The sequence below is a fragment of the Limanda limanda genome, chromosome 12 (assembly GCF_963576545.1).
Source record: "Limanda limanda chromosome 12, fLimLim1.1, whole genome shotgun sequence".
Taxonomy (NCBI): Eukaryota; Metazoa; Chordata; class Actinopteri; order Pleuronectiformes; family Pleuronectidae; genus Limanda; species Limanda limanda.
The window spans coordinates 10,086,657-10,113,307 of record NC_083647.1 but is presented as its reverse complement, the minus strand read 5'-3'; the positions used below and the strand labels follow the sequence as shown (position 1 = coordinate 10,113,307).

Genomic DNA, 26,651 nt, shown 5'->3' with positions numbered 1-26,651 from the left:
CCATGTAGACAATCTCGCAGCCTCATTGGACACGCGGACGTCAACTGAGTGACGGAGCAGGAAATGTAAGAGTGAGGAGAGCTGTGCCGGTGAGAAACGTGTGTAACTGATGAGTGTTGTTCTGCTTTGTGTCCTTGTTGTGTTTATTAGTTCGTCCTCTGTCTTTTGTCGGTTTTCACAAACACTCCGGAGTCTCCAGGTTAATTTCTGAATCGTTTATAACGCGCTGTGCTGAGAGTGTTTGCACTTTAAGCTAACCTTAGCTGTAAATGCTAACAACTCTGTGGTGTAAAACCCCAACAAGAGTTTGAAGGGGAGTGTTCAGCTGGACATGGAAGGGTTGAGGGATCGTTTGTCGCGTCAGTGTGACGCTGATCCCTTGTTGTTGTTGTCTTTACTGATAATGTGACTCATTCCTAAAATAAAAAGAGAGGTGTTGTGCTAAGTTATTTGGTACTAACAGAACAATAGCAGCAGCTAAAATGTAAACACCACATAGTTTTTTGTGTTTCCACCATGTGCTGTAAAACTAGTCCACCTGTATTTTATCTCTAAATCCTGGTTGTTTAGTTTTCTGCTACTTGTCCACTAGATGGTGCCAGATATTCTATTATAAGACTCGTTGTTGTCCGCCCTCAGCAGTAACTAAGCATAAGCCTTCACAATGGAAATCAATCAAATGACCTGATGAAGAAGTAATTGGAATTGATAACAGTTTGCCAGAATTGACAGGAATCTATTGATTGAAACCAGGCTGTTCCACATCCTGTGTCATGTTTGTGGGAACACATGAATGTGCGAGTTTAAAGGTTAAAACAAAAGCTGACTCTATCATTATGCAGAATCACTGTTGTAAAAGGACAAAATTACTCAACTGTAATTGCAGTTCGTGTGCATTTCAAAAGGTTGCTCTTGACTTAAAAGGCTGTGTGCTATACATAACAGCTTTAAAATGCTAATACCGAGAGGTTGTTATCACCATCAATGCCTCACATTTATTATATTTTTGTCTCTCAACCTCTGGAAGAAGCTGATCAGTCACAGTTTCTTCCTCCTAACGTGTGTGCATGTATCTGTTTTCTCATCAGTTCACCTGAACAATGTCCGCCTCCAGGAAGCTGGCAGCTTTCCGTCTGCCTCCCTTGCCGACTGTGGGTGAGCTGATAAAACTCTACAACCTGCGAGCTGAGAAGCAGCTCTCCCAGAACTTTCTCCTGGACTTGAAGCTCACAGGTTAGTATTCTTCTCGCCTCACACTCTTTTTCGTTCGCACGGTCTGCAATGCACCAATCGCTGGGAGCTTGTGTTCTTTGCCACTCTCTCTCCACCACACTGTTTTTTTGTCAGCGCACTTGATTGCACTGCTCCAGGTAGCTTTGCTTTAAGGCATCAAAATCAACAGGCTTTTCTACACAGGGAGGTTGAGTTGATCTCATTCTTAAGTGAATGGACTGAGCCAATTATTTGCAGCCCCCTGCGTTGCTCAGACCTCAATATAATTTCAAGTGATGCAGTGCAGGTCTGATCTGCTCTCTTGTCCTTGGACAAGGTGATATTTTATATTACTCATCTTCATCACATACAGACAGGCAGGTATTGCAACCTCACGTGCCATTAATCACAATTTAGATACATGAGACTCTGATGAAAACCCTTGTATGAATTAATTTGAATGATGCATGAGTTAAATTAGGTGAGTATATAATTAACAGATTGAATGCAAAGATGGTAAATGTCTTCTTATCACCGAGCATGATCATGTGTCTCCATCTTTTCAGACAAAATAGTGCGCCAGGCAGGCAGTTTGAGGGATGCCCATGTGTGTGAGGTGGGTCCCGGTCCCGGGGGCCTCACCCGCTCCATCCTCAACGCTGGTGCAACAGACTTGCTGGTGGTTGAGAAGGATACACGCTTCATCCCTGGGCTTAAGGTAAACGAGCAGCTACAACGATACTCGCTTAAGCACAAGGTCATAAGGTCATTCCACTGAAAAGCCTCTAACACCTTCCTCCGTCAGTGGCATAAAACCAGTGAATCTATTCTCAGCTGTGGCATCATTAGCATCCCGCAGAGTGACTGATGACCGCGTAGTACCTTTTCATTCAGTCATATCACGTTCCTCTCCACAGCTATTGTCAGAGGCAGCGCCAGGGAAGCTGAGGATCGTCCATGGGGACATACTCACCTACAGGATGGACCGAGGATTCCCATCAAACATCTCCAAGCCATGGGAGGGAGGTGAGAATTGGAAATTGTAAAAGCTGTTGCTGTGGGGTGTGAAGGAAAAAAAGTCACGTGACTAACAAGTGTGAAAATGTGGCTCCACAGATCCACCAAACCTTCACATCATAGGGAATCTCCCATTCAGCGTCTCCACCCCCCTCATCATCAAGTGGCTGGAGGACATAGCCAACAGGACAGGGCCTTTCATGCACGGACGCACACGACTCACACTCACGTTCCAGAAAGAGGTGGCAGAGGTGTGTGAAAACTAGATACCGATGAAGCTGAGATGCCCATTTAATACTAAGTGTGAAGTCTATACAGAGCATTATGTTGCTCTTTAGGTCAGTCCCAAACATTTATAGCAGGACTTAATTATGTAGACTTCATTTTTGTTTTGTGCTGCACACACTCATAGATTTCAGTTCCCTTAACATGCCCAATCTTTTTCACCAAGATCTATAAATTATTCCTTGGTAAAACTGTGAAAATGTCAAAAAACACAATGTTAAAGAAAGCGATCTAACAAATGCCTGGATCCACTTCCTGGTCTTGATTGACCCCAAAATTTAAAGACTTTTTTCCTGTCCCATACAGCATCCTTCCAATTTTATAGAAATCTATTAAGTTGTTTTAATGTAATATTGCTTACAAATGAACAGGCTTGAAACAACCTCATCATGTGACTTCAACAAATTGCCTGCTCTTACTGAATATATGTGGCAACAATTGATAGTTGTTGTTCTCTCCATCCAGAGGTTGACGGCGAGCACGGGTAGCAAACAGAGGAGCCGTCTGTCCGTCATGGCTCAGTATCTCTGCACTGTCCGCAACTGCTTCACCATCCCGGGCCGGGCCTTCGTCCCAAAACCAGAGGTAGGAATCAACAAAATAAAGCAACCAAGCAGTGTGTTAAGTGCATTTAAGCAGTTTTAATTCAAGGATTCTGATTTGTTTGGTTGTATTTGGAAAAATAAATAGTTTTTCCACTTCGGACCACTTTCATAAACCTGACAATCAGATTGTGCTTCTGGCCGACGTGTGATGGTCTGTTTGAATTTAGTTTTGTGCTGACCTTTGCAATGTACTGGCATGAGCTGTTCTATTACTGTCTATTCAAGATCTTTCCCTGTCTTCCCTTCTCTTCTTTTTTGCCTACACATAAAAATAGTTAAGAATTTTAAGAAAGTTCTGAATGCTTTAAAAGTTGTAATCTTGAATCTGGATGTCATTACTAGCTTTGGCGAAGGTGCCAAATGGACACATTACTATTTCACAGCTCTCAGCCCCATGATAACAGCGGGACCCTCTCGCATCTCCTCATCTCCGCTCCTCATCTGGTCCCCTGGTTCTGTCAGAGTCCGTCGTCTCGTCACAGTCACTCATCCCTCCCTCGCTCCTCTTGCTTCAAGGCTTCATTAAGACCGTGTTGAATCAGTGTTGTGTCTGTTCTGTCTTTGGACCCTTTCTAGGTTGTAACGATGCCTGGTGGATATTTCAGATGTGTCACGATCACACTGCGCCTTGTAATGAGGGCCTGCTTCTTTTTTTAGGACCAATATCTCTCTGTGTGTCGCTCAGCCCCGGTTGCTTGTATCAGCGGTGAAAGATAGGCGTTCACTCTTATGTAACATGAGAATGCAATGTTTTTTTATTTTTCGGGGGCTAGCATTTGTAGTCGGACAAAGGAGCCACATTAAAAAAATATGGAAGTACTGCTGCAAAATCTCAAACATCAGTCTTGGCTAATAGACAGCTCCGCAGAGATTTTCTTTTGATAGCAGAGACACGCCAGACTTTTGAAAGGCTCACTCCCATCTTTGTACAACTGAGACCATGTTTTTCTTTTGCCGAATTAGAGGATAGGTGTTAGGTGGATGTCAGAGACGGACTCCCAGTCCCTTGAAGAAGTGGTGGCTCTTTAGGTGACCCACAGTTGGTCAATATTTAATCTCCTCTGTGCACTGAAATCCAGCAGAGTGAATAGGACCAGAGCTCATGGTTCATTCTCTTAGAAGAGATGGCTTGTGATGTTTATTTAATCACACTAAGCTGCCGTTCCTTTGGTTTTTTATTTTACTCTTGAATCTTATTTTTGTGTGCATGTCAAACTGCAGCTTAATGGATTCCAGCAGGCTTTGTCTGTGTCGTGATCGTGAACAGACACGCATGCATGTTGGAAGTATAAACATGAACAGAGCGGACTTGCACTACACTCGTGATGAATCAGCGCCACCCACGTCCCCACACAGGCCATCTATCCCCTCTAAATGTTTTAATGGGCACTTGGTCGAATTGATATCATTAGGAGAGATGATGGCTCTTTGATGATCAGGCCTCCTCCTACTGGTGTCCTATAAAGAGCAGAGAGCACATCGTGTGCTGAGACTGTCTCACTCTTACTACATTGTCAAGGTCCCTTTTTTACTCGTATGTGCCGTAGGATAATTCATGAAAAGCCCTATGGCTCTGTATTGTTTATTGGTGCACACCAGAGTAATTATGCACAATTGCATAAACACTAAAAACGTCCTGCCTGATTTATGGGACGACATCAAAGTGATGGTTGAAGGGGGGATTGAGGTTGTGACACACATGAATTTAGACTTCTAGCTTAAGCAATGGGTTAACGATCAAACAGACCTATAGATTGTCAGAATACATAAAGGACATGACACGTTTTAATGGATTCTGTCTTGAGTGTTTGTACTGTATGCTGCTTATAGAGCTTCTTATAAAAATCACAATGGATGAATGCTGCCTTTTGTTGGCAGACGCTAATTATAATGTTGGAGTAACTGCCAATAACAAGGGTCTTTCCCTCTATATTCCTCTCTGCCTCTTGTTTTCCTCGGTCTTCTCAGGGAGCGTATGTAACGGCCCCTTATACCTATAGCCAATAAATCAGCTCAGTGGTCTGATTATTCACATTATCTTGTTTCCCTCTTTGGCATCAGTGATTGTCTTAATGAAGAGGGATTTGTTCAGTTTGAAGCCCAGTTGGTTTTTCTTTCCGTCTGCTCTCGTCATGTATTTGCCATGTCAATAGAGGCTCTGTTTCCTTTTGTGTGATTTTTGTCACAATTGTCTGTGGTAATTTTGAACATCTCTATCAGAAAATAACATTAGGGATCAGTCAGTCGTTTCACGTGTCGTCCCTCTACATCGCCAATGGCAACTCTCCAACACGGCGAAGGGTAAAATATGCAGCAGCAGGTGCTATACTACGCATACGGCAATTAGTGGAGTGTGAAAAAAACATCTGAGGTCATTTAGTAGTTTGTAATCAGACAAACATAGATCACAGAGAGCCACGGACAAAGCTTTGGAATTACTGAACCTTTCTAAAATGCGAAAATCACATTATTCAAAGGCGGGAGGGGAAGAGGAAGACTAGCGACTCATTGGCTGGTTGACTCGGACCTATAGGACCGGAGCGATGCAGGCTAATAGGATAATGAGAAGGGAAATGTTGAATCCATTTTACATTAGCAGCTGCTGGGGCCCATATTGACGTATAAGGTGGGCAGATAGGCGCTTATCCTTGATGTTTAATCCGTCTGCCTTGTTCCCCTCGCCCCCGGTCTCGCTCGTGTCACATTGAGTGACTGAGATTGTCCTTGAAGGTTCCAGTGAGTGGCAATTGGCTACTTCGATGGCGTCCCCCCCACCCCCAGGCTCAGAGTGCCCTCGATCTGTGCTGCTGCAGATCACACCTGCCTCCCTTTTCCTATTAGTCACTTATCTCCTGTTAATTACCCACGCCAAGGAGGTTATGTTTTCACCCGGGTCTGTTTTTTTGTTTGTTAATTAATTAATTAATTTATTTGTTTGCTCCAGCAGGGAATAATGCACAGATCTTGACTTTCCACTGCTTAGCATTGTGTTTTATGACAAATCGTTTAGGTTATCAGCTCATTTCAAGAACTGGACAATCATGTGTAGGATTGTTTAGCCTCTGTGAAGGTTTGCGTTCCTCTTAGAGACATTCTAGTTCTCACATAAATGGACAAATTGAGTGATCTTTTAGTCCCTTCTGTCATTCACAGCTGTACATATAACCAAAAGATCTCTGTGAGGAAGTAAACTGAATGTAGAAACAAGCTCTCCGTCGGCTTGAGTCATTATACAAATTTCCAATTTATATTCTATCCTGAGCAGGGGTCAAGGAGTTTCAGAGTGCACGCTGCCATCAAGGCGTCTGCATCTTCAGCACGAACATCAGCATCATCCAATCCAGATACATCGTCACTGGCTCTTAACATAGAAAGTAGCTAATTTGCAAAGAGTAGAGTGTGTCTTCCCCTGCGCCTCTCTGTATCTAGGCAGAATGTGATTTACGTAAATTAAATTCTGTCCGTCACATTGAGGGCTGTAAATCAGACAATGGATGCTCCATCATGAGCGACCTGTTGTTTCTTTTGTAGGGATGCTCCATGTTGTACAATTTTGGTGTTCATTGTTGCAGATAATGAGAAAAAAGGGTAGTGGGAGACAGATAAACCAAATGATATGGCTGAAAGAACCGGTGCCAGAAAATGAGTTGGAGAATGAAAATGCGAAAGAGGGAAAATGGAGTGATAACCAGGTGGGGGATAAAAATAAAAGTAAAAGATGGATGGAGAGGACACACTGGTAACTGACTAAAACCATAGTGAACTAAAAGAAAAAGGGCAAGATAAGATAGAGACTGAATGTAAGAGAACGCAAATGAAATTAAGAAGTATTTTGGCCTTGATGTGATCTATTGAATGAAAAAAGATAAGAGAAGGAATAGATAAATGGGATGTGTACATAGCAAAGCTTCATCTACACCAGTACAGAGCAGCAGATTCATGACAGAGATGGATCTGAGAGGAGAGTGAGGCGTACCTCCAGCATATGGTTGTCTGGGCCAGTCATCAGCCATCATCCACCAACTAACTGAGCCTTGCAGGAGGAGAGCCCTACAGATGTTCGCCTTGTTACACAATCATCCACCAAGAGCACAGGCCAGATGAGTGGAGCCTAAATTAAATTTGTTAATGCTGCATTGAGCATCCATTACGGCCGGCAGTTGTCAGGGAGTGTTTGGATTGTGCTGTGAAGATTTAGCAGATATAAACACATTTTAGCCGGGGATTTTTCTTTCTGTCTTACTACTTCTTTTTTCTGGGGTCAGCTGGTGTTTTCAAGTATCATAATAAGTCCATCCATTGAAGTCACAGGGTGTTTCAGTGTTGAATGTGACCTGCCTCAGTCCAGTGTACTGCTCTGGCAGTGATGGATATCTTCACTGTGACCCGAAGTGGCCCAGCTTTCGCCCCTAACTGTGAAGAGCGGGAATCTGCTCTGCCCCATTGCTTTCTTTTTCTTTCACCTGCCGTCGCACAAATTCATCTAGGCCTATCTCGTAAACGGGGTCAAACACGGTATCAAGAGTATTGAGGAAAAGTTATTTCAATGACTCGAGCCAGTGCGGTAAGCGCCTGAAGGCTCAATCTCAATGTATTCTAGACCCAAGGTAAAGAAAAAGCTAAAAATACTCTCCTCCTCCCTTTTTTCCGAAACAAAACGCCAAGGTTGGCAGAGTTGGCGTACGAATATCTCCAGAGATCTGTTTCTCCTCCTAACAAAAAAGTGTGCCGGGTGCAGTGGAGTCAGTGCTCGGAGTTTAGCAGATTTAGCTCTGTTGACTCAGTGAGCATGTCAGGAGAATACACAGATGTTTTTGAGGAGCGATGCTAAAACCAATGTCCCAAAGAAACACGGTCTGCTTCAAATAAACAAATCTAATGAACTAAATTGCAAGTGGTGCAAAGACACCACTGATGAGAAGTGAAAGAGAAAACCCGTCACATAGAGCGATTTCATGATTTAATTTCAGGATTTTTAGAGCTAGAGGCTGAAGTCTGGTTCAGTATTGAAACAATATGATTATCACTATGATTTTCATTAATAGCAATATAACAAAATGCACATCATTTATCTTATTTAGACTTTTAGAATGTTTTGCTGTTCTTTAAGTGTTTGTCATTTTCTGCTACTGTGGCCGAGACGCCTCACACATTATTGAAAAACACAAATGCAAAAGGGACAACACAACTACAACACCCACACAATGGAAACACAACAAAATGAAACGAGCAGAGTAACTTAATGCAGCTGTGGACCAGTGAGCTGTCCTTTGTGAAAACCCAGACAAGCCAGCCGCCGCTTAACATTTGATGCTTCTCTATTTGAAGTGTTGCCGTACAGGTGCATGCCTCCTTATTGTTTGCTCCAAGCATTTCTACCGTAACACCTCAAATAGACAGACATAACATTTTAATAAGCCGTTTCATTGTCATCATCTGTTGCTGTCACTTGCCTTGTGATTGTGTTTCCTTCTAGTGGCTGTTGCAGCGAAGTTGGGGCTTTTGTTTTTATGTTTTCTGTTAATGCACTTGTGTGACACGTCTTTCCACTTCAAACTAAAGAAGAGTTTAAAACAACAACCTTCACTCGGGAGCAAAAATCTGTCTTTCAACGAAAAAATAAATTATGATGTGACATTTATCGTGATAATTATCGACTAATAAGAGGATTTTTATCTTGGCCATAATGCCTAGCCCTAGAATGTTGGATTTTGTGGGTGTGCTGATGAAGGTTTTGTACAGACGACTGAAGAGGAACAAATCTAATTGATTGTTTCTGTGTGAGAATGCCTGTGCCTCAGCTTTTTCTTGTTGTGTTTCTCTGCTCTCATGAATACATTTTCCTCATCTCTAATCTAAGACATAATCTCCACCGTTGCGTCCGCACATTCCAACAGTTTAGCCTCACTCACCTTCAGCCTACAGAATCCTCCAAGCCACGCGCTCCTGCCCCGTGTGCCAAGCTGAAATATTAAAGGGCCTTCTTTGAACTGTCAGGGTGTATTGTTTTCTTACAAGCTCTCCCCTTTTGTCATCTCCATAGCTTATAGCCTTTCTCAGCAGTTTACTGCACAGCCAAGGTCGTTGCTGTTATTTCTACAGCCTCACATGTGCGCTGGGTCCGGAGGAGGGGGCTCCAACAAAGGAAGGTCATTCTCCGTCAGCGTTGACGGCCACATTATATCTTCAGCATGAACCTTCTCCAGAGTAACAGCCGTCCAAAACAAAGAGACGTTAAGTATGGTGATATACTGGTGTGCTTTGGGTGCTTGCATTTTGAGCAATGAGCTGATGTCTACCTCTCTGTGTCGGCATGTGAGCGTGTGTGGTGGAGGGCATCTACGCTTTTGTGAGCAGTCTTTCTCTTTTTTGTCTCCCATTTCTTTTTCCTTGACATTCTTAAAGGCTATCTGCTGGTCAAGAAGCTTACTAATCTAAAAAAGAGAAGGGTAAATAATCTGTAAATCCTTTGTGGCAGTGTGGTTCAAAGTAGAGGTCTTACACACGCTTAACCCCTACCTGAAATTGACAGGCGCTCACCTCCTCTCATCTAAGCTCACATTCCAGATCTCTCATAGCAGCGACTCGGGGCGAAAGCCTTTGATGGAAAATATAGGTTAAATACACAGAGGAGCAGATCTTATTAGTGTTTCCCCACGAGAGGAGTAGTTATTTGATCTGCACTCTTGTTGCGTAACTGAGAGGAGTGAGAGAAAGAGGGATAGAGAGAGAGATAGAGAGAGCCTTGAATAATCCATGTTTGTTTCAAGAAAGCACATTCTCACTCTGCCGGTGTCGGTGAGGGTCCAATCAGCTGTAATGAGAGCCCACAAATCTTCTCTTGGAAAGTAACTATTTAACAAGCGCTCCATCTGAGCCGTATATCAGGTTATATGTGACAGATATTAAATTTGAAGCACATTCTGTGGAGTATTCCTAATTTTGAAACTAGCTCTGGTTGAAGCATTAAAGCTTTTAACATTTTCATACTTCAGGTTGTTCAGATTTTTCAGAGCAGAAGTTGTGCTTTTAGCATTTCTACCAATTTTTCCGACATCTAAGTTTTCCTCCTTTGTAAATAAATGTTATAAATGTGATGCTATGTTAATTTACAAGTTGGAATAGTAGTTTGAGCAACACCAACATTTATGATACGTCAAAAAAGAAACAATCACCTAATCTGACAATTGATGTGCATTGTACAATTTTTAAAGCAAAAATACCAAATGTCCCCTAGCCACAAATTTGCCTCTTTCGTTGTATGTGATGATAAAATAGAATAGAACTCAGAGTGCATACCTTCGCCATGGCCCAACTGTCCCTTTATGAAACCACATTTATATTCAGTACATGATATATAGACATTTTTATTTGACTCTGGACCCCATTTCACACACTCGTGAATATTAATAGCTCTAAACATGATTTTTGTTCATTAAGATCCATGAATTATTCTCATAGAAAATCAGCCAAACTGTAACAGGCCCTTTAACACAACATTAAAGAAAGAGAGAAAAAAGTCAAAAATCATACCAAAATTAGATGGGTTCTTTTCTGACGTATACTGCATCCTTCCACCAGGTTTCATGTTAATCCGTCAGTAGTAAAAAGATAAATGTTCATATTTGAAAAGCTGAAATCCGAGAATATTTGCCTTTTTTATTTATTAAACCGTATGAAACAATGAATCAGTTGTCAAAAGTCTTGCAGATAGGTTTTCTGTTGACTGACTTATTGTCTCAGCTCAATTTCAATATTGACTTAAACATTTCCTCTCGATAATTTCTGTTGTTTACGTCCAGGCTTTTAATTTCATCTATGCGTCCCCCTAATATCATTATTAATTACAGTTGTCGTTATATGGCTCTGTGAGAATGTTCACTCTTAGAGACCCTTTCTTTTTGTATTTCTATTTCAATTTATATAAATACTCTCTTTTATACTACGGTAGTCAAAGTGGATCATTCAGCTGTTTCCTTCTCAGCCAATTTAATTGCATATTATCATCAGCTACTTTACATGTAGTCATTTAACTCGTGGCTTCACGAGATGAACTGGGCGACTGGGATAGTTTGCGTTCCATGAAGCTCCCATGGGTGCCATTATAATTTAATTAATTTATTGTCTAATGCTGTCCTCTCAGTCAGGGATGACAGGAACAGGTTGGCTGTGGTATTAAAATAATCCATCTCTCGCTCTTTCAAAACCCATTTGCACATAATAATGTTTTATAGATACATATTTTAGTTGGACGGATGCTGCTCTCTTGCTGGGTGCTGCACGCGTAGCAACAGCCTGTCTGCAGCCTCCGTTCAGCACAGCCTCTACCATCCAACAGTGTCTTGGCTGGGAGATGAAGGCCAGCTCCATCCTCTTCAGCCACACACACATAAGGCACACATAAAACACACAACATACATCAGACACGTTGCTTTCACAAAATAGTTTTACTGGTAAAAAATAGAACTACTTGCACAAGCACATTGAGACAACTGTATCAGAACTTGTGAACTGTTCATCATCACAAATATGCTCTGGCAAAGTAAGAAGTGCTAAAGCATCCACAAAAATAAGCTGCAGTTATCAAAATGATAAATCAGTGTCTTGGTACAAGTAGACGCAGGAGAGATGTTACTCTTTAGACTTTTTAGGACCTAGTCACTTTTGCACTCTGGCCATTTATAAGCTAATGATATTTGCTTGCTGATGATCAAGCTGCACAGCCACAAAAACAGTGAAATCTCTAGCTCCTGTTTCCCTGCTGAATCCTAGCAGACAGAGATGGTTCATTTTTTTTCACCAGAGCGCCAGGTGTGTTATGAATTTGTGCTGGTCCAGCGGCTCAGCCTTTTGAAAGAAACTGCTGTCAAATAAAGGAACACAAGTATAGGTCTTCTTATAAAGAAGATATGGTATGAACATGGTATTGTATAATGAAATAATCTAGAGGATAGTCTCGGTAAAAACAAAAACACATCTAAACGCTTAGATCCTTGTGTACAGATTTCACAGATTATCACAGATTTCTTAAAACAAAATACTTTCTTCATGTGTTCATTTATAAAATACCACACTCGTGTCACCCAGATGAAACTCATTCAGAGTGGTCTTCGCTGTGCTCTGAGAAAAAGAGGAATGAAGAGGATTTAAAATAACCCTCAAAAGCTGAGCTGGACTATACACAAGCATCTAGTCGACTTGAGACTTAGTCTGGCAGAACAAATCACAAATCCATAAAACATTTGCCAATGTATTATTCATGTACAAACAACGCAATAAAAAAATAAACAGAAATAACTCCAGATAGTATTAAAACGTGTCATCATGAGACGATTTGGCACATTCTGCAAACACATATCGTGTCAGTATTAGCTGATGACATGGCACATTCTTTACTTTGTTTATTGCATTGGTTATGGTGCCTGGGCAGTGAGTTATTGTCAGGAGGCCAGTCCTAAAGTCTGTACCGGGCAAAGATGTGTAACTCAGGGTGGGGTGGAACCCTGAACCTTATAGGGCTGCCAGAGCTGGCAGTGTTACCCACAGAGATGCCCGTGGCGTGCAGGAAGCAGCCTGCAGGTGGCGAGCTGGGCTTAGCCATCTGCTCTCCCCCAGGAACAGCATGTTTATGAGAGAGAAGAGGGGAACGTGCACGTCTATACATCACTTGACTAAACACAAAAAGACAATATCCTTCCCTCCAACAAAAAAAGCTGACACTCTGTAGCATGAGCGTTTACAAGCGTGACAGTGCTGATGACATATGAGTAGGTGTGAGTTTAGTTTATGCGTGCTTGGTGTGTATGTGTGTGTCGGGCAGCCACGCTTTTCAGCATGCATCAGCTTTCTCTTGTTAGCGCTCACATCCATGTGACATTTGACATAAGCAGGGACAGGGTGTGGGTTGAAAATGAAATGATGAGACTGACGGGTAGGAAGTGGAGGGAACGGCGGCACAGCCAAGTGGCCCCAGTTTAAGTCACAAAGACCTCCTTGCAGGTGCAGGCTGGTGGCGTCTGCACACTGCTGACGCACTTGGAAAACAAGTCACATATGGAGGATGACTCAAACCTTTTTCAGCTGCCTGCCACACAGCCACCCGGTCGACCATGACTAAAGAAGCTTCTCCGCTCTCTGCTTCATTTTATGTTTTGCCTCTCTGCCACTGCACCATTAAACATCTGCTCAGCCCTGTGTGTGAGACTATGGTATAGACGCCGCAGCAGTGGGCAGCAATGTAAAGCATTTTCCAAACCTATGTATCAGGGATGCTGCCTCTTGTCCCTGACTTGTAGAGGGGGGATTAGTAAATGTAGCATAAGCAGAGGCTTTGATTAAAGCTTCTGGAGCCATGGCTAGACAAAGAGAGACCACCCCCCCCTTCACAAAAAAACAACAACTTCGAATCACTGACTGACAAGCACATACCCTCAGACAATAAAGAGATTTGAAGGCAGAATTCTGTTTCCATGGCAGTGTGGAGGAGGATGACAAGAGTGAAAAGCACATGCAAAGAGCCGGCGTGTCTGGAGTGTTTACTGTGTAAACGGAGACGCACAAGAGCGTGTGTAAGTGTGCGCGGGCTGGGCGTGCATGAGGGAGGGGGTGCAGGAATGGATTGAGATGGATGGCTGTCACTTAAAGGCAGGATGTTTTTTTTTCTCGTTTTTTTTTTTTCATTTCGGTGCGGACGGAAATGTGAAAACAGCGTATCAGATGCTCCCCTGCTGGAGGATTGCATCTTTCTATCAATCTTTCTTCTCTCCATCTCTCTCATATCTCCACCTGCAGAGTAAGAGAGAGGCAGGCATCCGTTTGTCTGCGTTGTAGGTCTCAGTCCCAGCCCGGCAGCCCACATCTAGTCCTCCTGACAGTCCTCTATGAACAGGGTAATGTTTCTACAGCTTTTCAGGCACAGGCATTGTGTGGCTATGTCTCAGTCTTCTAACCAGGCATTCCTCTGTATTAATACACAGACAGGCTCCACACAGCATGCTTAAGAGGCAACATATCAACATCAGTAGCTAACATAAGTATGACCATTTAGTTCAGTCATTTCCGTGTAGCATTCTAGTGGGTAAGTATACGAAAAAACTACAATGGCTTGCAAATGAGAGGGCTTCCACCTCCTGCTCTCAGGCATTATATTGCCTATGTTCGTCAAATGGGAGTGTACCAAACGATTGTAAATAGCAGCTAAATGATTGCTTTTTTTCTCTCTCTTTCAATTCAAACCTTTGGCGAGGAAAATAAATCTACTCTGGAGCCTTCCTTATTTGCTTAATCCATTCCCCAGGGAACTCTCTCTGTGATGAAGGGTGTCTGCGTTTGGTTAGCGGCGTCCTCCCATTCTGCAGCACCTTATCCTGGCTCCTTACACATTCACGCTGTTTGTTCCAAGCCGCTGCTTAGGGAATACCTCCACTGCTTGTGCTTGCAAAACAGAAAGAAAAGGAGAAAAGCCAGATAGAGGAGAAGGGGGGGAAATGAATTCAAAGTTGTTGCCCTCCTCTCTCGTCTTTTCTCCACCTCCATGTAAAGTAGAGCCAAGTGTGCAACATAAGCCGTGATGGTTTCCCCTCCGGCTCATCTCCCTTTTGCCGTGGCATACACAGCGCTGCTTTATTACACATAGTCCTGCAGGCTGTAGCCCGTCTTATTGTCTAATGGGGAGAGAGAGCAGTACTGGTGCTGGAGCTCCTGCTGCTGCTGAAGCAGCTGTTGCTGCTGCTGCTGGAGCAGCAGTTTGTCAGGTGGAGGCAGCAGGACCATGTCCTGGGGGCCATGCCGCTTCCCTGAACAGGACATACAGAAGATGGACCCCCCAACAAAGAGGAATCCTGCTGAAACAAAGGCAACGTACACAGCGCCCCCAGGCTCAAACTTATTGCTCTCTGGCACGTTGGAGTCCAGAAAGTTGGTGATGACCTCGTTGGTAAACCAGGAAGCAGGAACCAGACACAGAAACCCTGCGGCAAAAAAGCAGCCACCGCTTGCGATTGCAGCGTGTCGCTTGGAGCGTCGTCCACCTCCCCAACGTGTGCATTTTAGTCCCAGGGATGCAAGGCAGAGGCCCATGGCAGCCATCACGCAGCACAGCACCATGGTGGTGCGGGCGGTCTGCAAGTACGCAGGTAGTGAGAGCACGGAATACTTGAGTGTGCAACTGAACATGCCTGTGCTGTACCATGTGCAGTCCATCCACAGTCCCTGCATTTGGGAGATGGCTGTGATGATGTTGGAGCCCACGTCTGCGCTGACCTTCCAGTTGGGCAGCACGGTGGCCACCATGGCACCCATGATGCCCAACAGAGCCAGGACAAATCCAAATATCTGCATGCCCGTGGATGCCATACTCCTTTTTAAAAAGTGGATGCTGCCGCTGCTGCTGATGCCGCCTCCTCAGCCGTTGTCCTCGCTTGGCAGCATTCACCCAGCGCCAGCCAGGCTCGTCGACCCCACTGCCCCAGCCGCCTCTCTCTCTCTCCCTCGGTGGTGGTGTGTACCAGCTGCCAGTCAAATCCCCCAGCTCCTCAGTTCTTCAGCCGCAGCTCCACTGGCCTGGAGGAGAGTGATGGAAATGAGAAACTGAAGTGAGCGAATCTCCTTGCACTCCCTCCTCTCTCTCTCTCCCCCTCATTCACCCTCATACAAGCGCAGACTTTTTCTGACTGGAAACAAAGGGGGAGCATGAGGCAGGGGCGATCAGAGCTGGCTCTGTGGCTGACTACAGGTAAGCAAAAACACCAGGGGTGGCTGTGCATGTGTGCATTTTTCTACGTGCTTACTGCCTTCTCCTTACCCGGCGCCCCATAGAGGTGTTATTGGAGAGGGAGAAATGAGTTTGTGGTATTTGCAATGCTCATGTGGACTTAAAGCTGCAGCGCCCTCAGCTCTCTCACGAACTGTATCTTGTAGCTGTTTATCCAACAAACTGAGAATGCTTTTTAACAATGATACCTGCTTATCCTGTGGTTGATCACTGGTTACGATTTAGTGAGCCGCTAGAATTAAACTTGTGGATGTACAGCTCTTTTTTTAAATATCGTTTTTGGTCTGACTTTCTACATTGTGACCGGTCTAATCTTGGCTAAATAGATGGTTACAGCTTAGAATGAATAACCTTGCAGCTTCGTCTGAGTGTTTGCTGTTGCTTTATGGTGTGATGGGAAGGAGAGAGGGAGAGGGAGAGGGGAGAAAGAAAGAAAGCGATGTTGGAATGATCTCTTACCCTGGCTGGTGCAGAGCTGGCTCTGACGCGTCACGCTGTTCGCAGTGATTCCTGTAAACACACACAGTCACACACCGACACGCAGCAGCAGCAGCAGCAGCAGCGGGCTGGCGAGGGGGGCGAGCGGGAGGATTGAGCCCGAGCCACGGATCCATTCAAGTCCATTTCCTTAGCAACAGTGTTTGAGAGGAGGACATCCCATCTTCACCAACAGACACTCACACACACAGACAGACCACACACACTCGGCACGAGCCAGAGAGGAATGAAGCCGAGCGCGAGAGCCGCTCTCTTTCTCTCTCTCTCTCCCTCCCCCTCGCTCTCTCGCACCGGTGTGTGTGTGTGTGTGTGTGTGTGTGTGTGTGTGTGTGTGTGTGTGTGTGTGTGTGTGTGTGTGTGTGTGTGTGTGTGTGTGTGTGTGTGTGTGTGTGTGTGTGTGTGTGTGTGTGTGTGTGTGTGTGTGTGTGTGTGTGTGTGTGTGTGTGTGTGTGTGTGGTTTCTGTCTCAACACTACAACTTCAGAAACAGCAGTTAATGCGGATATAGCTAAAAGATCAGTCCATTTCAAGAATTACCTTTTTAAAAAAGCTGTAAGAGCCAGTTTACCCATATGAGAAAATGAAGATGTCATCACCTTGTCACAAAAATTTAAAGTAAATAGATGATTTCTACAAATTTCAACTGGAATTTGTCTAGACCAATAAAATCCTAGCTGTTGTTATTCAAAAATATAAATAGAATGACAAACAGCACAACATTTCACAAATCTGAGGTTGAGTAATCAAGTGTTCCTCACTGTGCTTACTCAATGTAACACCATGCAATTATTTATATTTTAATATGGCCCAGCCCATATAGGCTACCTTACCTCCTCAGCCAGCATGTAATTATGTTCAAGGCACATTTTGTTGTATTAAAATTATACCGTTTCCCGTCACTTTGCAGCTGTGTGATGATTTTTCTAGGGGAAAGACCAAAATATAATATTTAAACAAATGCAGTTGTTGCAGTGCATTGTAAACAGGGATTAGTAGACTTCTAGTAAACATTTTTATAAACCTTGATAATTGAGTTCGTAGTAAAGGAAAGTAATGAAATGAAAAATTTTTTTTTTTTTTAAAGAATAAAAACAAAGAAAGGATCCTTTTGTAATTTCTTTACATCAAATAAAGGTAGAAATTTCACAATTTGTGTGTATTTATACACTTATTAATTTAACCTGCTTTCTTTGTCTGTTTATAACTTGCTGCCTTTGTAAAGTACTTTGTAATGTGTGTTTTGAAGAGTGCTCTATAAATAAAGATCATTATTATAAATTATGTAGAATAATACTGACACTTTGCCCCCTCAGATTTTGGATAGGAAAACTCCTTTGCATGGTAATGTAAAATAACTAACCCACATAGGAACCCCACACCATCCTTGAATCGAGTTGCTCGGTAATCATAACACAGTACTGAAGCTGTATGAAGATAAGAAATTGCCAAGATGCAAAGTTGGATAAGATTTCAAAACATAGCCCCACTACACAACTGGGAAGAGTAATCTCATTAAGACAAGAAGAAGGAACACTGCTATCGTTAGAACCAGATTGATTTCTACAAAGCTTTGTTTCTTTATGTGTTGGTCGAAAAGAGTGTGAGTATACCACCATGCCAAAAATTGACCCTCCCTGGAGCGTCATCTTCATCAGGCGTCAGTCAGCAGGAGGCTAAAACTCACAGCTGCTACCCTGTCTTACCCCGTCTTCCCTCTTCTCTCTGTAAAGGACGTACAAAACAAGGGAGGGAGTGGCTAGCAGGGCCCTGATTCATGAATGACAAAGAGGACAAAACGGGAGAGAGGGGGAAAAAAATCGGACGAAACTAACAGACCTGATAACCTTGGAAAAGCAGATGTGTGTTGCTATTATTTTGCTGCATGGGCAAATCGGCAAAAACAGCCAGCTGGGGGAAATACTCTTGCCTACCCACCCACTCGCAATCTAACGACCAGGCATTGACCACGTTGATGTGAGGACATTACATGTGGATAGGTTGGTAGCAATTGATTTGTTCAGCTATTGATCCGTTTGTTTACAATGGCCCAGTGGTCGCTCCATTTATTCCCCTAAACAACCCCTCAGAGACCCCTTTCTCAAAATGAGATCTGGCCAGCATGCAGAAACGGTGCACACCTTCCAGTGGGAGGTTATTGTCGACCTTCAATACTACATCCTCAGACCTCCTCCTGGGACACCTCGGCAGCAGGAAGAGGAGAATGTTTTTTCCTGTTTCTTTGTAGACACACTACAGTATGGCGTGTGTGTGTGACCTATCTCCTTGTAACCGATGAGATCCTAAGTGCTGATGCCGGTGTTGTTCTGTGGGGAGCAAGATAAATAAATAAATAGACTATGGAGCAAAGGGACGAAAGGAAGAGGGGGATAGAAAAGACGGGAGGAGAGAAAAGCAAAATGCAGTTCACATGCACCCGGTGAGTGCAGACGTGTGACGCTGTGATGTGTGAAGATATTGCGGACTATTACGAGCGAGGTCCCCTTTTTATTTTATCACCTCGCAGCAGACCCCCCCACCCCCCTTTCTGCAGCACAGCTCTCGAGGCACAGCCGGACCAGCCCCGCTTTTCTTTTTTGCCCACATTAGAGGCTTTTTTTTTATCGTGCCATTTGCATTTTTCTCTTTTATGTCCTCCCTTTGCATAATTGGTTTTTGCGCCCATCATCTCGCAAAGGCGGTTTGTTCACAGCGGTGATGCAAGGTGTCGTGTCATCGCTGTGATGTGGCTGTCAATGCAATCTTGTTGTGGAGCAGGGCCCGGGTTCAGTTTCGCCACACATAACGGGTGTGAACCTGTCTCGGGCAAAACACTTGTGACATGTCGTGAGATTACCGGCATTAGCTTGATGAAACAGTCTCAGCTTACTCCCTTAAGATCAACTCCCTGGTGAACATTGTGAAATGGCATTTATGAGTTTATAAATATCCCATCAAAACAATTTTTCCCTTGTTGTCTTTTCCACTGGTCCAGTAAACTTGGCATTCTTGGGGCATAATTCAGCTTCCTATGACGAAAGCGTCTCCCCGTGGAGCTGCTCTTGTCAAAGACCAGGGCGACAGGCTTGAGTGTCCTGGTGCATGCCGGGGGCGTTTTAATTGGAAGTATGCCAAAGCCTTTCCTCCCCAAACCCCTCCAGTAACATCAGCCTGGTGTGTTCAGCGGCATTGACTGTTGCCTTCTCCATTCTGAGAGGCTGTCTCCCTCCTCTGATGTAACGGAGGATGTCTTCTCAAGGTATTGTCATAATTAATGCAACTCTTCCCCCCCTTGGTTGTGAGCCGTCTTGCATTCCCGGGCCGTATATAGCTTTCTTCCATCCCCCCCTCTTGCTCTTTCCCAGAACCTCCCATTATGTAAGCGCAAGTGTCGGTGGTTCAGGTAGCGCAGTGGCTGGTGCCCCAGGGCCCCTGCCATCCCATCTTGGTTACGCTTAAAGGGACATGACAAATTACTGCTCACATGCCATTGGGCAAGAACTCGCCAAGAAGGAGAAGTCGGAGGTGGGAATGGGGGAATGGGGAGCTGGGAGAACCACAGGGCAAAGCTGGGGTAATGGAGTTCCCTATCGAGCTTTGGCAAGGTCAAACACAAGAAATATGGTAATGCCCAAGATGGATGTGTAAGTATTGTGCTCAACTGGGTCATTAAAGGTCTTGACAAAAGTGGTTACGTGACTTTTAGATTGAGATCTGTCACATTTTGCCCTTTTCAAGCTCCACGAGGGTATTGAGCAGAATAATACATTTTTACAGAAGACTGGCAAGGTTGTATGGGTTCTACGTTTACAGTAGTATTCTGACGATTGACCCTATTCACAAGACAATATTTTGACTATTACTTGACTTCCTAATTGAATTTAACATTCATATTCCTGTTTACAAGTTATAAAGCATAGCCTGACTTTAACCGCCAGTTGTAAAACCCCAACCTGAAATTTCTGAATGTACAATGCTACCGTATACAACTTAGCTGTTTTCTCTCTAATTTTGCTTGAGATACAGCTCCTTCTTATTGTTTCGAATAAGTCGTCATGTATTTTTTAACTGCCATGTGTCCATGTCGCAAAATACTGTGGAAACTATAGTAGGACATTATAATGCGATCAAGACCTATACATGTCTAGATAATGCAAATAAGATTACTCCTCATGTTTAATTCGATTATTGCTCAGTTTAAGGTATTTAGAAAAAGCTGTTAACATGGCAGTGTCTTATTCAGACAATTGTCTTAAACAGGCTTGAGTTATTGTCGTCCATGTAAACGTAGTCACTGTCGGTTTGTCAAATTGTTTTACTCTAACATTCACGGGAGGAGAAGCAGGTTCTCAGTCCATGCGAATGTTGGAGGTCCTCATTATACCAAGCTCTGATGAAATTAGCTGGATTGCGATATTCGGAGCAAGAGGAATTATCATGAGCTTGTGTATAGGTCCTTACGTAACACTCTAATTTTGTGGCCAAATTAGTGGTAATGATTCACTCGCTAAACACGATTGCTTGCTCAAGCCCACGAGAACTGATTACCATCTGAGCATTTCCAGCCTCTGTCTGCTTTATGATCCTACTGCACCCCCAAGAGAAGGGGAGGGGAGGGGGTGAGAGAAAAGGAGTCTGCATTGAGGAGGTGGAGATATTAAGCTTGTCAAATAGGGTCAATAAGTCAGTCTGCTTCCCCAGTTCAGAGTATTTTAGGGGTTTTGTGGGGGGAGGGGTGGACGAGTGAAGGCATGTTTCCTTGCAGCTCGGTGGAAGGCCCAGGTGACACCGGGTGATTTAAGATGGAGTTTCCTTGCATGTTGAGGTTATCAGGGGGAGGATTAATGGCAGCGAGCGGGATATATTACGCTGGTGCTGCCTAGTGAAGCCGTGTAGCAAGGCCATCCATAAATCATAACAGCAAAGTGACTTGGACAAGCTGATGGCTGAAATGCTGTTGCCCGTATAGTCCCAATATCGACTTTTACCCCGTGCTCCTCCTAAATCATGAAGTGCGGAATATAAATGGCCTAATTATTCCGGCAGAGAGTGAAATTAAAGGCATTCCCCATTTTATTGCTCCTCTCTAACAGATGGTGGTCTGATCTTGCATCACCAAAGCACAGAGGGAAGCAACTCCAGAGAGAAAATCCCGACCAAACTGCTTTTCGTGTCGGCGTGACAGGTGGCGCAATTGAATTGTCATAACACGAAACTCGGCTCCAAATCAAATGATGCAGCTTCTACAAATAAACCACGAAGACATCACCCAATATCAGACTGTGTTTAACGAGGCAAAACTCTATATTAAAATGAGATCACCTTTACAGCTGTACACCACATGCACACTCCTGAGTGACACGCTTTCTCCTATTTATTATTTGCACATATAGCCTCCAGGGCTGTGGACTCGCTCTCCGCCACTCCATTACATGCCGTCCCATTAAAAGCCACTGCGGCAGGAAACTCAGCAGCAGCCACGCATCCCCGGACTACACAGGGATCTATAGATGTGATAAGAGATAGTGCGACGGTTTACAAGTGCCCCTGAGCGCTGCCTGTTGTGTTTCACCGAGGAGGAGGGAATCTAAACAGCTCATTAGGAATCTTTTGCACACACACTCGGACCACTTTCTCTTTTCCCTCCCCTAATTATCAACGCTAGCCCCCTTAGCCCAGAAGAAGGCGTGAGGCAGCTGTGAACGAGAGTGAGTCACTTGGTCCAGAAATACACGAGCTTCAAGGATGCACAGAGCACTCTGCTCAGGGCATGTCGCTCAGCAGGAGGGCTGGGTGTGTGTGTTTTTACCTCTGTTTGTGTGTCTGTTTTAGCATCTTTTCCTTATCTCTAAAAGTTGTGTGTTGTTTCCGTTCCTGCACAACTTTTGCCTCCTCTCCATTCACTGTACAAACCTGCATATGACGGCTGTTCTCTTCTTTCTTCTCATCTTGTCGATCTTCTTCTTTTTTTTCTTTTCGAAACACCAATGCCTTTCCATTGAGATTTCCCTCTCTATAGGAGTATGTTGAAAGGCACTCAGAGCCAAAAGCACTTATGGGCAATAAAATGTTTTCTTTTTATGACTAACACTGCTGATTTTTCTCCCCATTGTAAGTGTCTGCTCAGTTAGTCTGAGTACACCCCCCCCCCTCCTCAGTGCTCCCTCACTCTGACTGTGCTGCACCTCCTTAAGCTATCACTTGCAGGCGTAAACAGCTTCATGTGAAACACATTCTGAAGATGATGGCTCGTTTTGTGTGTGTGTGTGTGTGTGTGTGTGTGTGTGTGTGTGTGTGGGGGGGGGGGGGGGGGGTTCAACACGGACACACAGATCTAGAGATTCAGAAATGGATTTAATAGAGTCAATGAATTTTGCTTCCCTTTGATCCTAACAGCTGTGGCTGATCCTTTACAAGAAGCAATAGAGGAGAGAACATGTGGATCTATCTGTGCTTTAAGTTTAAGGGGGGGGGGGGGGGGGGGTCTGAGAGTGCGAGAGCTGCGCTCTGCCGAGTCGGGCACGATCACTTCCAACAGTGTCATGTCAGCTTACTGCTGACACACGGAGGATCGGGAGTTGGCAGCTAGTGAGGGAGTGGAGCCAAGGTCCCCCCCCCCACCCGCCACCTCGAGAGTTCAGTGGTTCCCAACCAGGGGCAACATGCACACCTTAGAGAATAACTATATTCATTTGGGGGGAAAAGCAGAACTTTTTCTTTTTGATTGAAAGAAAAATCAACATGTCTAATCATTCAGCCAAAAGTAAAGAATTAAAGAATTACAATGCACAGAATGTACATTTTAACTTAATGTAAATCCTTTTAATATTAAGTGAAATAACAAATATATGTCTAGAACATTTCCAATTTAAATAGGGGGTAATCAGATCAAATCAATAGATAAGACAAATAGAAAAAAAAATTGTAAGTTGTCGTTAATGGCTTTCAAATTTAAAAGTTGAATTGAGATGAGCTTTCTTGTTAAATTGCCGTCCTAGCTTCCCACTGAGCTCAACTCCTTGCTGACTATAGATTAGCCAGTTAGCAGAGTGGAGACAAGATAATATACAATGTCCATGATGTGTACTATGTTTTCCACCAATTATTTCTATTGTGTATATATCTATTGGAATGTGGGAAGTTTTAATCAACCGTTTGAGAAATACAAAAATGTGCTGTGGAAATTAAAAGATTGACTGTGCCAGATGAAACCTCACCAGAGTGACTCATGAGTTCGGTGAGCTTAATCTTATAAGATTATGTTGAACAGGTCCAAGGTATAAAAAATATGTTTTTCAAATTAAGTCAGCTAATGAAATACCTCACAATTTACATTTAAGGGCGTGCACTCTGTTATCTGAAATGAATCACTGGAAAGAAGCCTCATAATAGTTCATTAAAAGGAATAAATGAATGGTGAAAATCATAAATAGCTAAGTAAAGAATAAATAGCTAAATTTATCGGATACGTAATTATATATTAGCATAATATAGTTAAAATATAAGTTAAGTTCTCCAGCTTCTGGCAGTAGAAATGCAAACTTAAACAAACTGACTAAAATATGATGTCTTTATATAATTTATAACGATTTAAACTAAATTAAAAATTAAAGGTCTATTTAGTAAAATTAGACTATTTCTGCTAAGGTGACCTTCAAAAAGCTTCATTCCTTACACATTCTTTAAGATAATCTACTAGCTGACCTTTCCACAGCCAGTGCTGATGGGAACAGTTTCTCCATCAGTTCATCACTACCTGTGCTCAGTGAGTCTCTTAGAGCAGCAGCCTCACTAACCTCCACTCTGTGTACACTCCAGTGGAAGAGTCTGATAGACGGGAGACGGTGGGATGAGAAGACGAGTTCCACAGTGAGTCAGGCTCGTAGGTATTAAGTAACTCTGTGGTGATGCAGTGACGAGAAGAGGAAGACTGAGGCTCGGTTTCTATGGTCCATCGCACAGGTGTTACTGTGGCAACTGGAACCAGCTCACCAGCCAGCCATGCTGCGTCATCTTATTTGTCAGCCTCTCCTCTTTCTTTTGTCCCAGTCTGTTGATCTCTCGCTCGCTCTCTCTCTCTTCTTTGTATCTCTCCCACCATTTGTCAGGCAACCTTTCTCTCCCGCATTTTTCACCACACTTTGTATTCTCCTTCCTCCTCACAACCGCCTCCTCCGCCTCCTTGACACTGTCTTTTTCTACATTCCCATGCGTGCGCTCGTAGCAGTCTGATTTTAACCCTTGCTGTTTGGTTTCCTCCCGCTGTGTGTGTGTGTGTGTGTCTGTGTGTGATTGTGTGTGTTTGTGTGTGTGTAGGTAGACGTGGGAGTCGTGCACTTCACCCCTCTGGTTCAGCCCCAGATCCAGCAGCCCTTCAAGCTGGTGGAGAGAGTGGTCAGGAACATATTCCAGTTCCGCAGGAAGCACTGCCATAAAGGAGTAGAGTAAGCCTGATTATACAACTTGATGAAGCCTGTAAAACATCTATCCTTCCTTCCTCTCTCCCTCTCTCTCTCACTCTCTCTCCTTCAGTCTTTTCCTTTTTTATTTCTGTCTCATCCTCATCTATCATTCACTCCTCTACATTTTTCATTCACTGTTTTCTGACTGCAGCAGCATCTTCTTCTAATCATTAATTAGAAAGGATGTGGATTCTCCTTTGTCACCCCCCCACTCCCCTCCACTCCAACAATCATCTCTTTGAGTACTTGCCGTAACCGCACTCTGAGCATCGTTGCAGCCGCAGATCTCTGTTGAAACAAACCCACACACATGTGCTGCCCATCGCCCCCTTGCCTGTTGGGAGAGTGCACGTGGGCCCTGGATGACAAAAGAACCCCGGCTGTGTGAACGAGAGCAGCAATTATGAGTCATTGAGGTGCATAGGAGAACGAGGGAGCATATTTTATGTAATGCAGTGGGTTGGCGGCAGCAGCACCAAATTGGAGAGGAGGCTCCGGCGGTGAAGCGCCTGAAAAGCATCTGCACAGCAAAGTGTGTGGAGCCGGCTGCTGCCCCCCCACCTGTAGAGGGAGAATACAGAGCACAGGCTCAGGCAGGGAAATGTGACATGGCTGCTTCTCTGCACTGGAGAGCTTTTTAGGTTTGGGAGTCGGCAAGAAATGTGAAAAATTTGAAATTTAGATTATAGCTGCCCTTTTTTGGGTCTGTGTGAGTTTTTTGTCTCGATGCCGTACGTCCCTTGATGTTGCGTTGTCGTAGAGCAGATTAACAATTCATGAGCAGCTCCAGCCCTTTGTGTGATTTCAATTAACTTCACAGATTTGAAATAATTGCTCTGGGATAATTTCTTTCTGTTTGAGCTTCATACTGCCATTAAACTTGCATGATCATTAAGATATCAAAGTGACCTGAGTGTAGGAATCTGTACGATCATTTCGCCTCTTGTTCTCTCTCTCCCCCCCCCCCCCCCTCCTGCAGAAAGTTGTTCCCGGAGGCGTGTCGCATTGAGCTGACCCAGGAGATGATGCAGAAGGCGGATGTGGATCCCATCCTGCGGCCCACCGAACTCACCATCCCTCACATCAGGGCTTTAGCAGATGCCTACGCTCATCTGTGCAGCCGGGAACCCTCTCTCAACACGTACGAGTACAGAGAGGAGCTCGGGATGAAGCACCTCACCAGGCAGAAAAACGCACCGATGGACACATTGATGGATAGAGCATCCAGCGCACCGCCAAGCCCTCTGCAACCCTGCTGAAAAGAGAAAAGAGAAGCCCGCTAATAGCTTCTGTTAGCACGGGGAGACAACAGACTGCTCTTAGCCTCGACATTTCCACCTGGCATCAGCATGCATTTTTAAAATGTTTTTTCCCTGCGCCTAGGGAGCGGTAGTCACCTATCGGTGAACATGAAATCCTGGGACAGAGACATGGGCCACGAGGCACTTTAAGATCCTGGAGGGAGCATTTGTTCTGGGACGGGACGAGTCCAAGCAGAGTTGTGCGTCTCTGGCAGAGTAAAGGAAGCATGCGAGTTACCCACAAGAGCTCTTTAACAGCCACGTCTCAATTCTTACTCTAGTTCCAACTCACATAACACATTGTCCCCTGGGAGCTGAAAGGAACGTCACAATGTTTTCAGGGTGATTTAGAGAGGAACAACATGGCAAAACCATATCCAGGCCATTTTATTTTCCCATTGTTGCTAGTCACTGGGGACAAGGAGCTTAAAGGGAGGAGGAAAGTGCTGGTAATTGATGTATTAAAAGAAGAGGACTGCTATTAAAATCATTTTTATTTTAAA

At 44.1% G+C, this 26,651-nt stretch overlaps 2 protein-coding genes across 3 annotated transcripts; one reads left to right on the top strand and one right to left on the bottom strand.

Moving 5' to 3' along the window:
• Window positions 1-58: 58 nt before the first annotated feature.
• Window positions 59-26,651, top strand: tfb1m (transcription factor B1, mitochondrial). 2 transcript variants are annotated; one of them, XM_061082975.1, is made up of 8 exons: window positions 59-89; window positions 1,089-1,233; window positions 1,779-1,930; window positions 2,130-2,238; window positions 2,329-2,480; window positions 2,980-3,099; window positions 24,702-24,829; window positions 25,827-26,651. In XM_061082975.1, exons 2-8 carry the CDS (start codon window positions 1,101-1,103, stop codon window positions 26,104-26,106), a joined length of 1,074 nt encoding a protein of 357 aa, XP_060938958.1. In that variant the 5' UTR covers window positions 59-89; window positions 1,089-1,100; the 3' UTR covers window positions 26,107-26,651. The 2 variants fall into 2 exon arrangements, with proteins under 2 accessions (XP_060938958.1, XP_060938960.1); XM_061082977.1 differs by having other exon boundaries at window positions 60-98.
• On the bottom strand, window positions 14,745-15,476 carry LOC133016080 (claudin-20). The gene has a single exon (XM_061083395.1). It carries the CDS (start codon window positions 15,471-15,473, stop codon window positions 14,745-14,747), a length of 729 nt encoding a protein of 242 aa, XP_060939378.1. The 5' UTR covers window positions 15,474-15,476.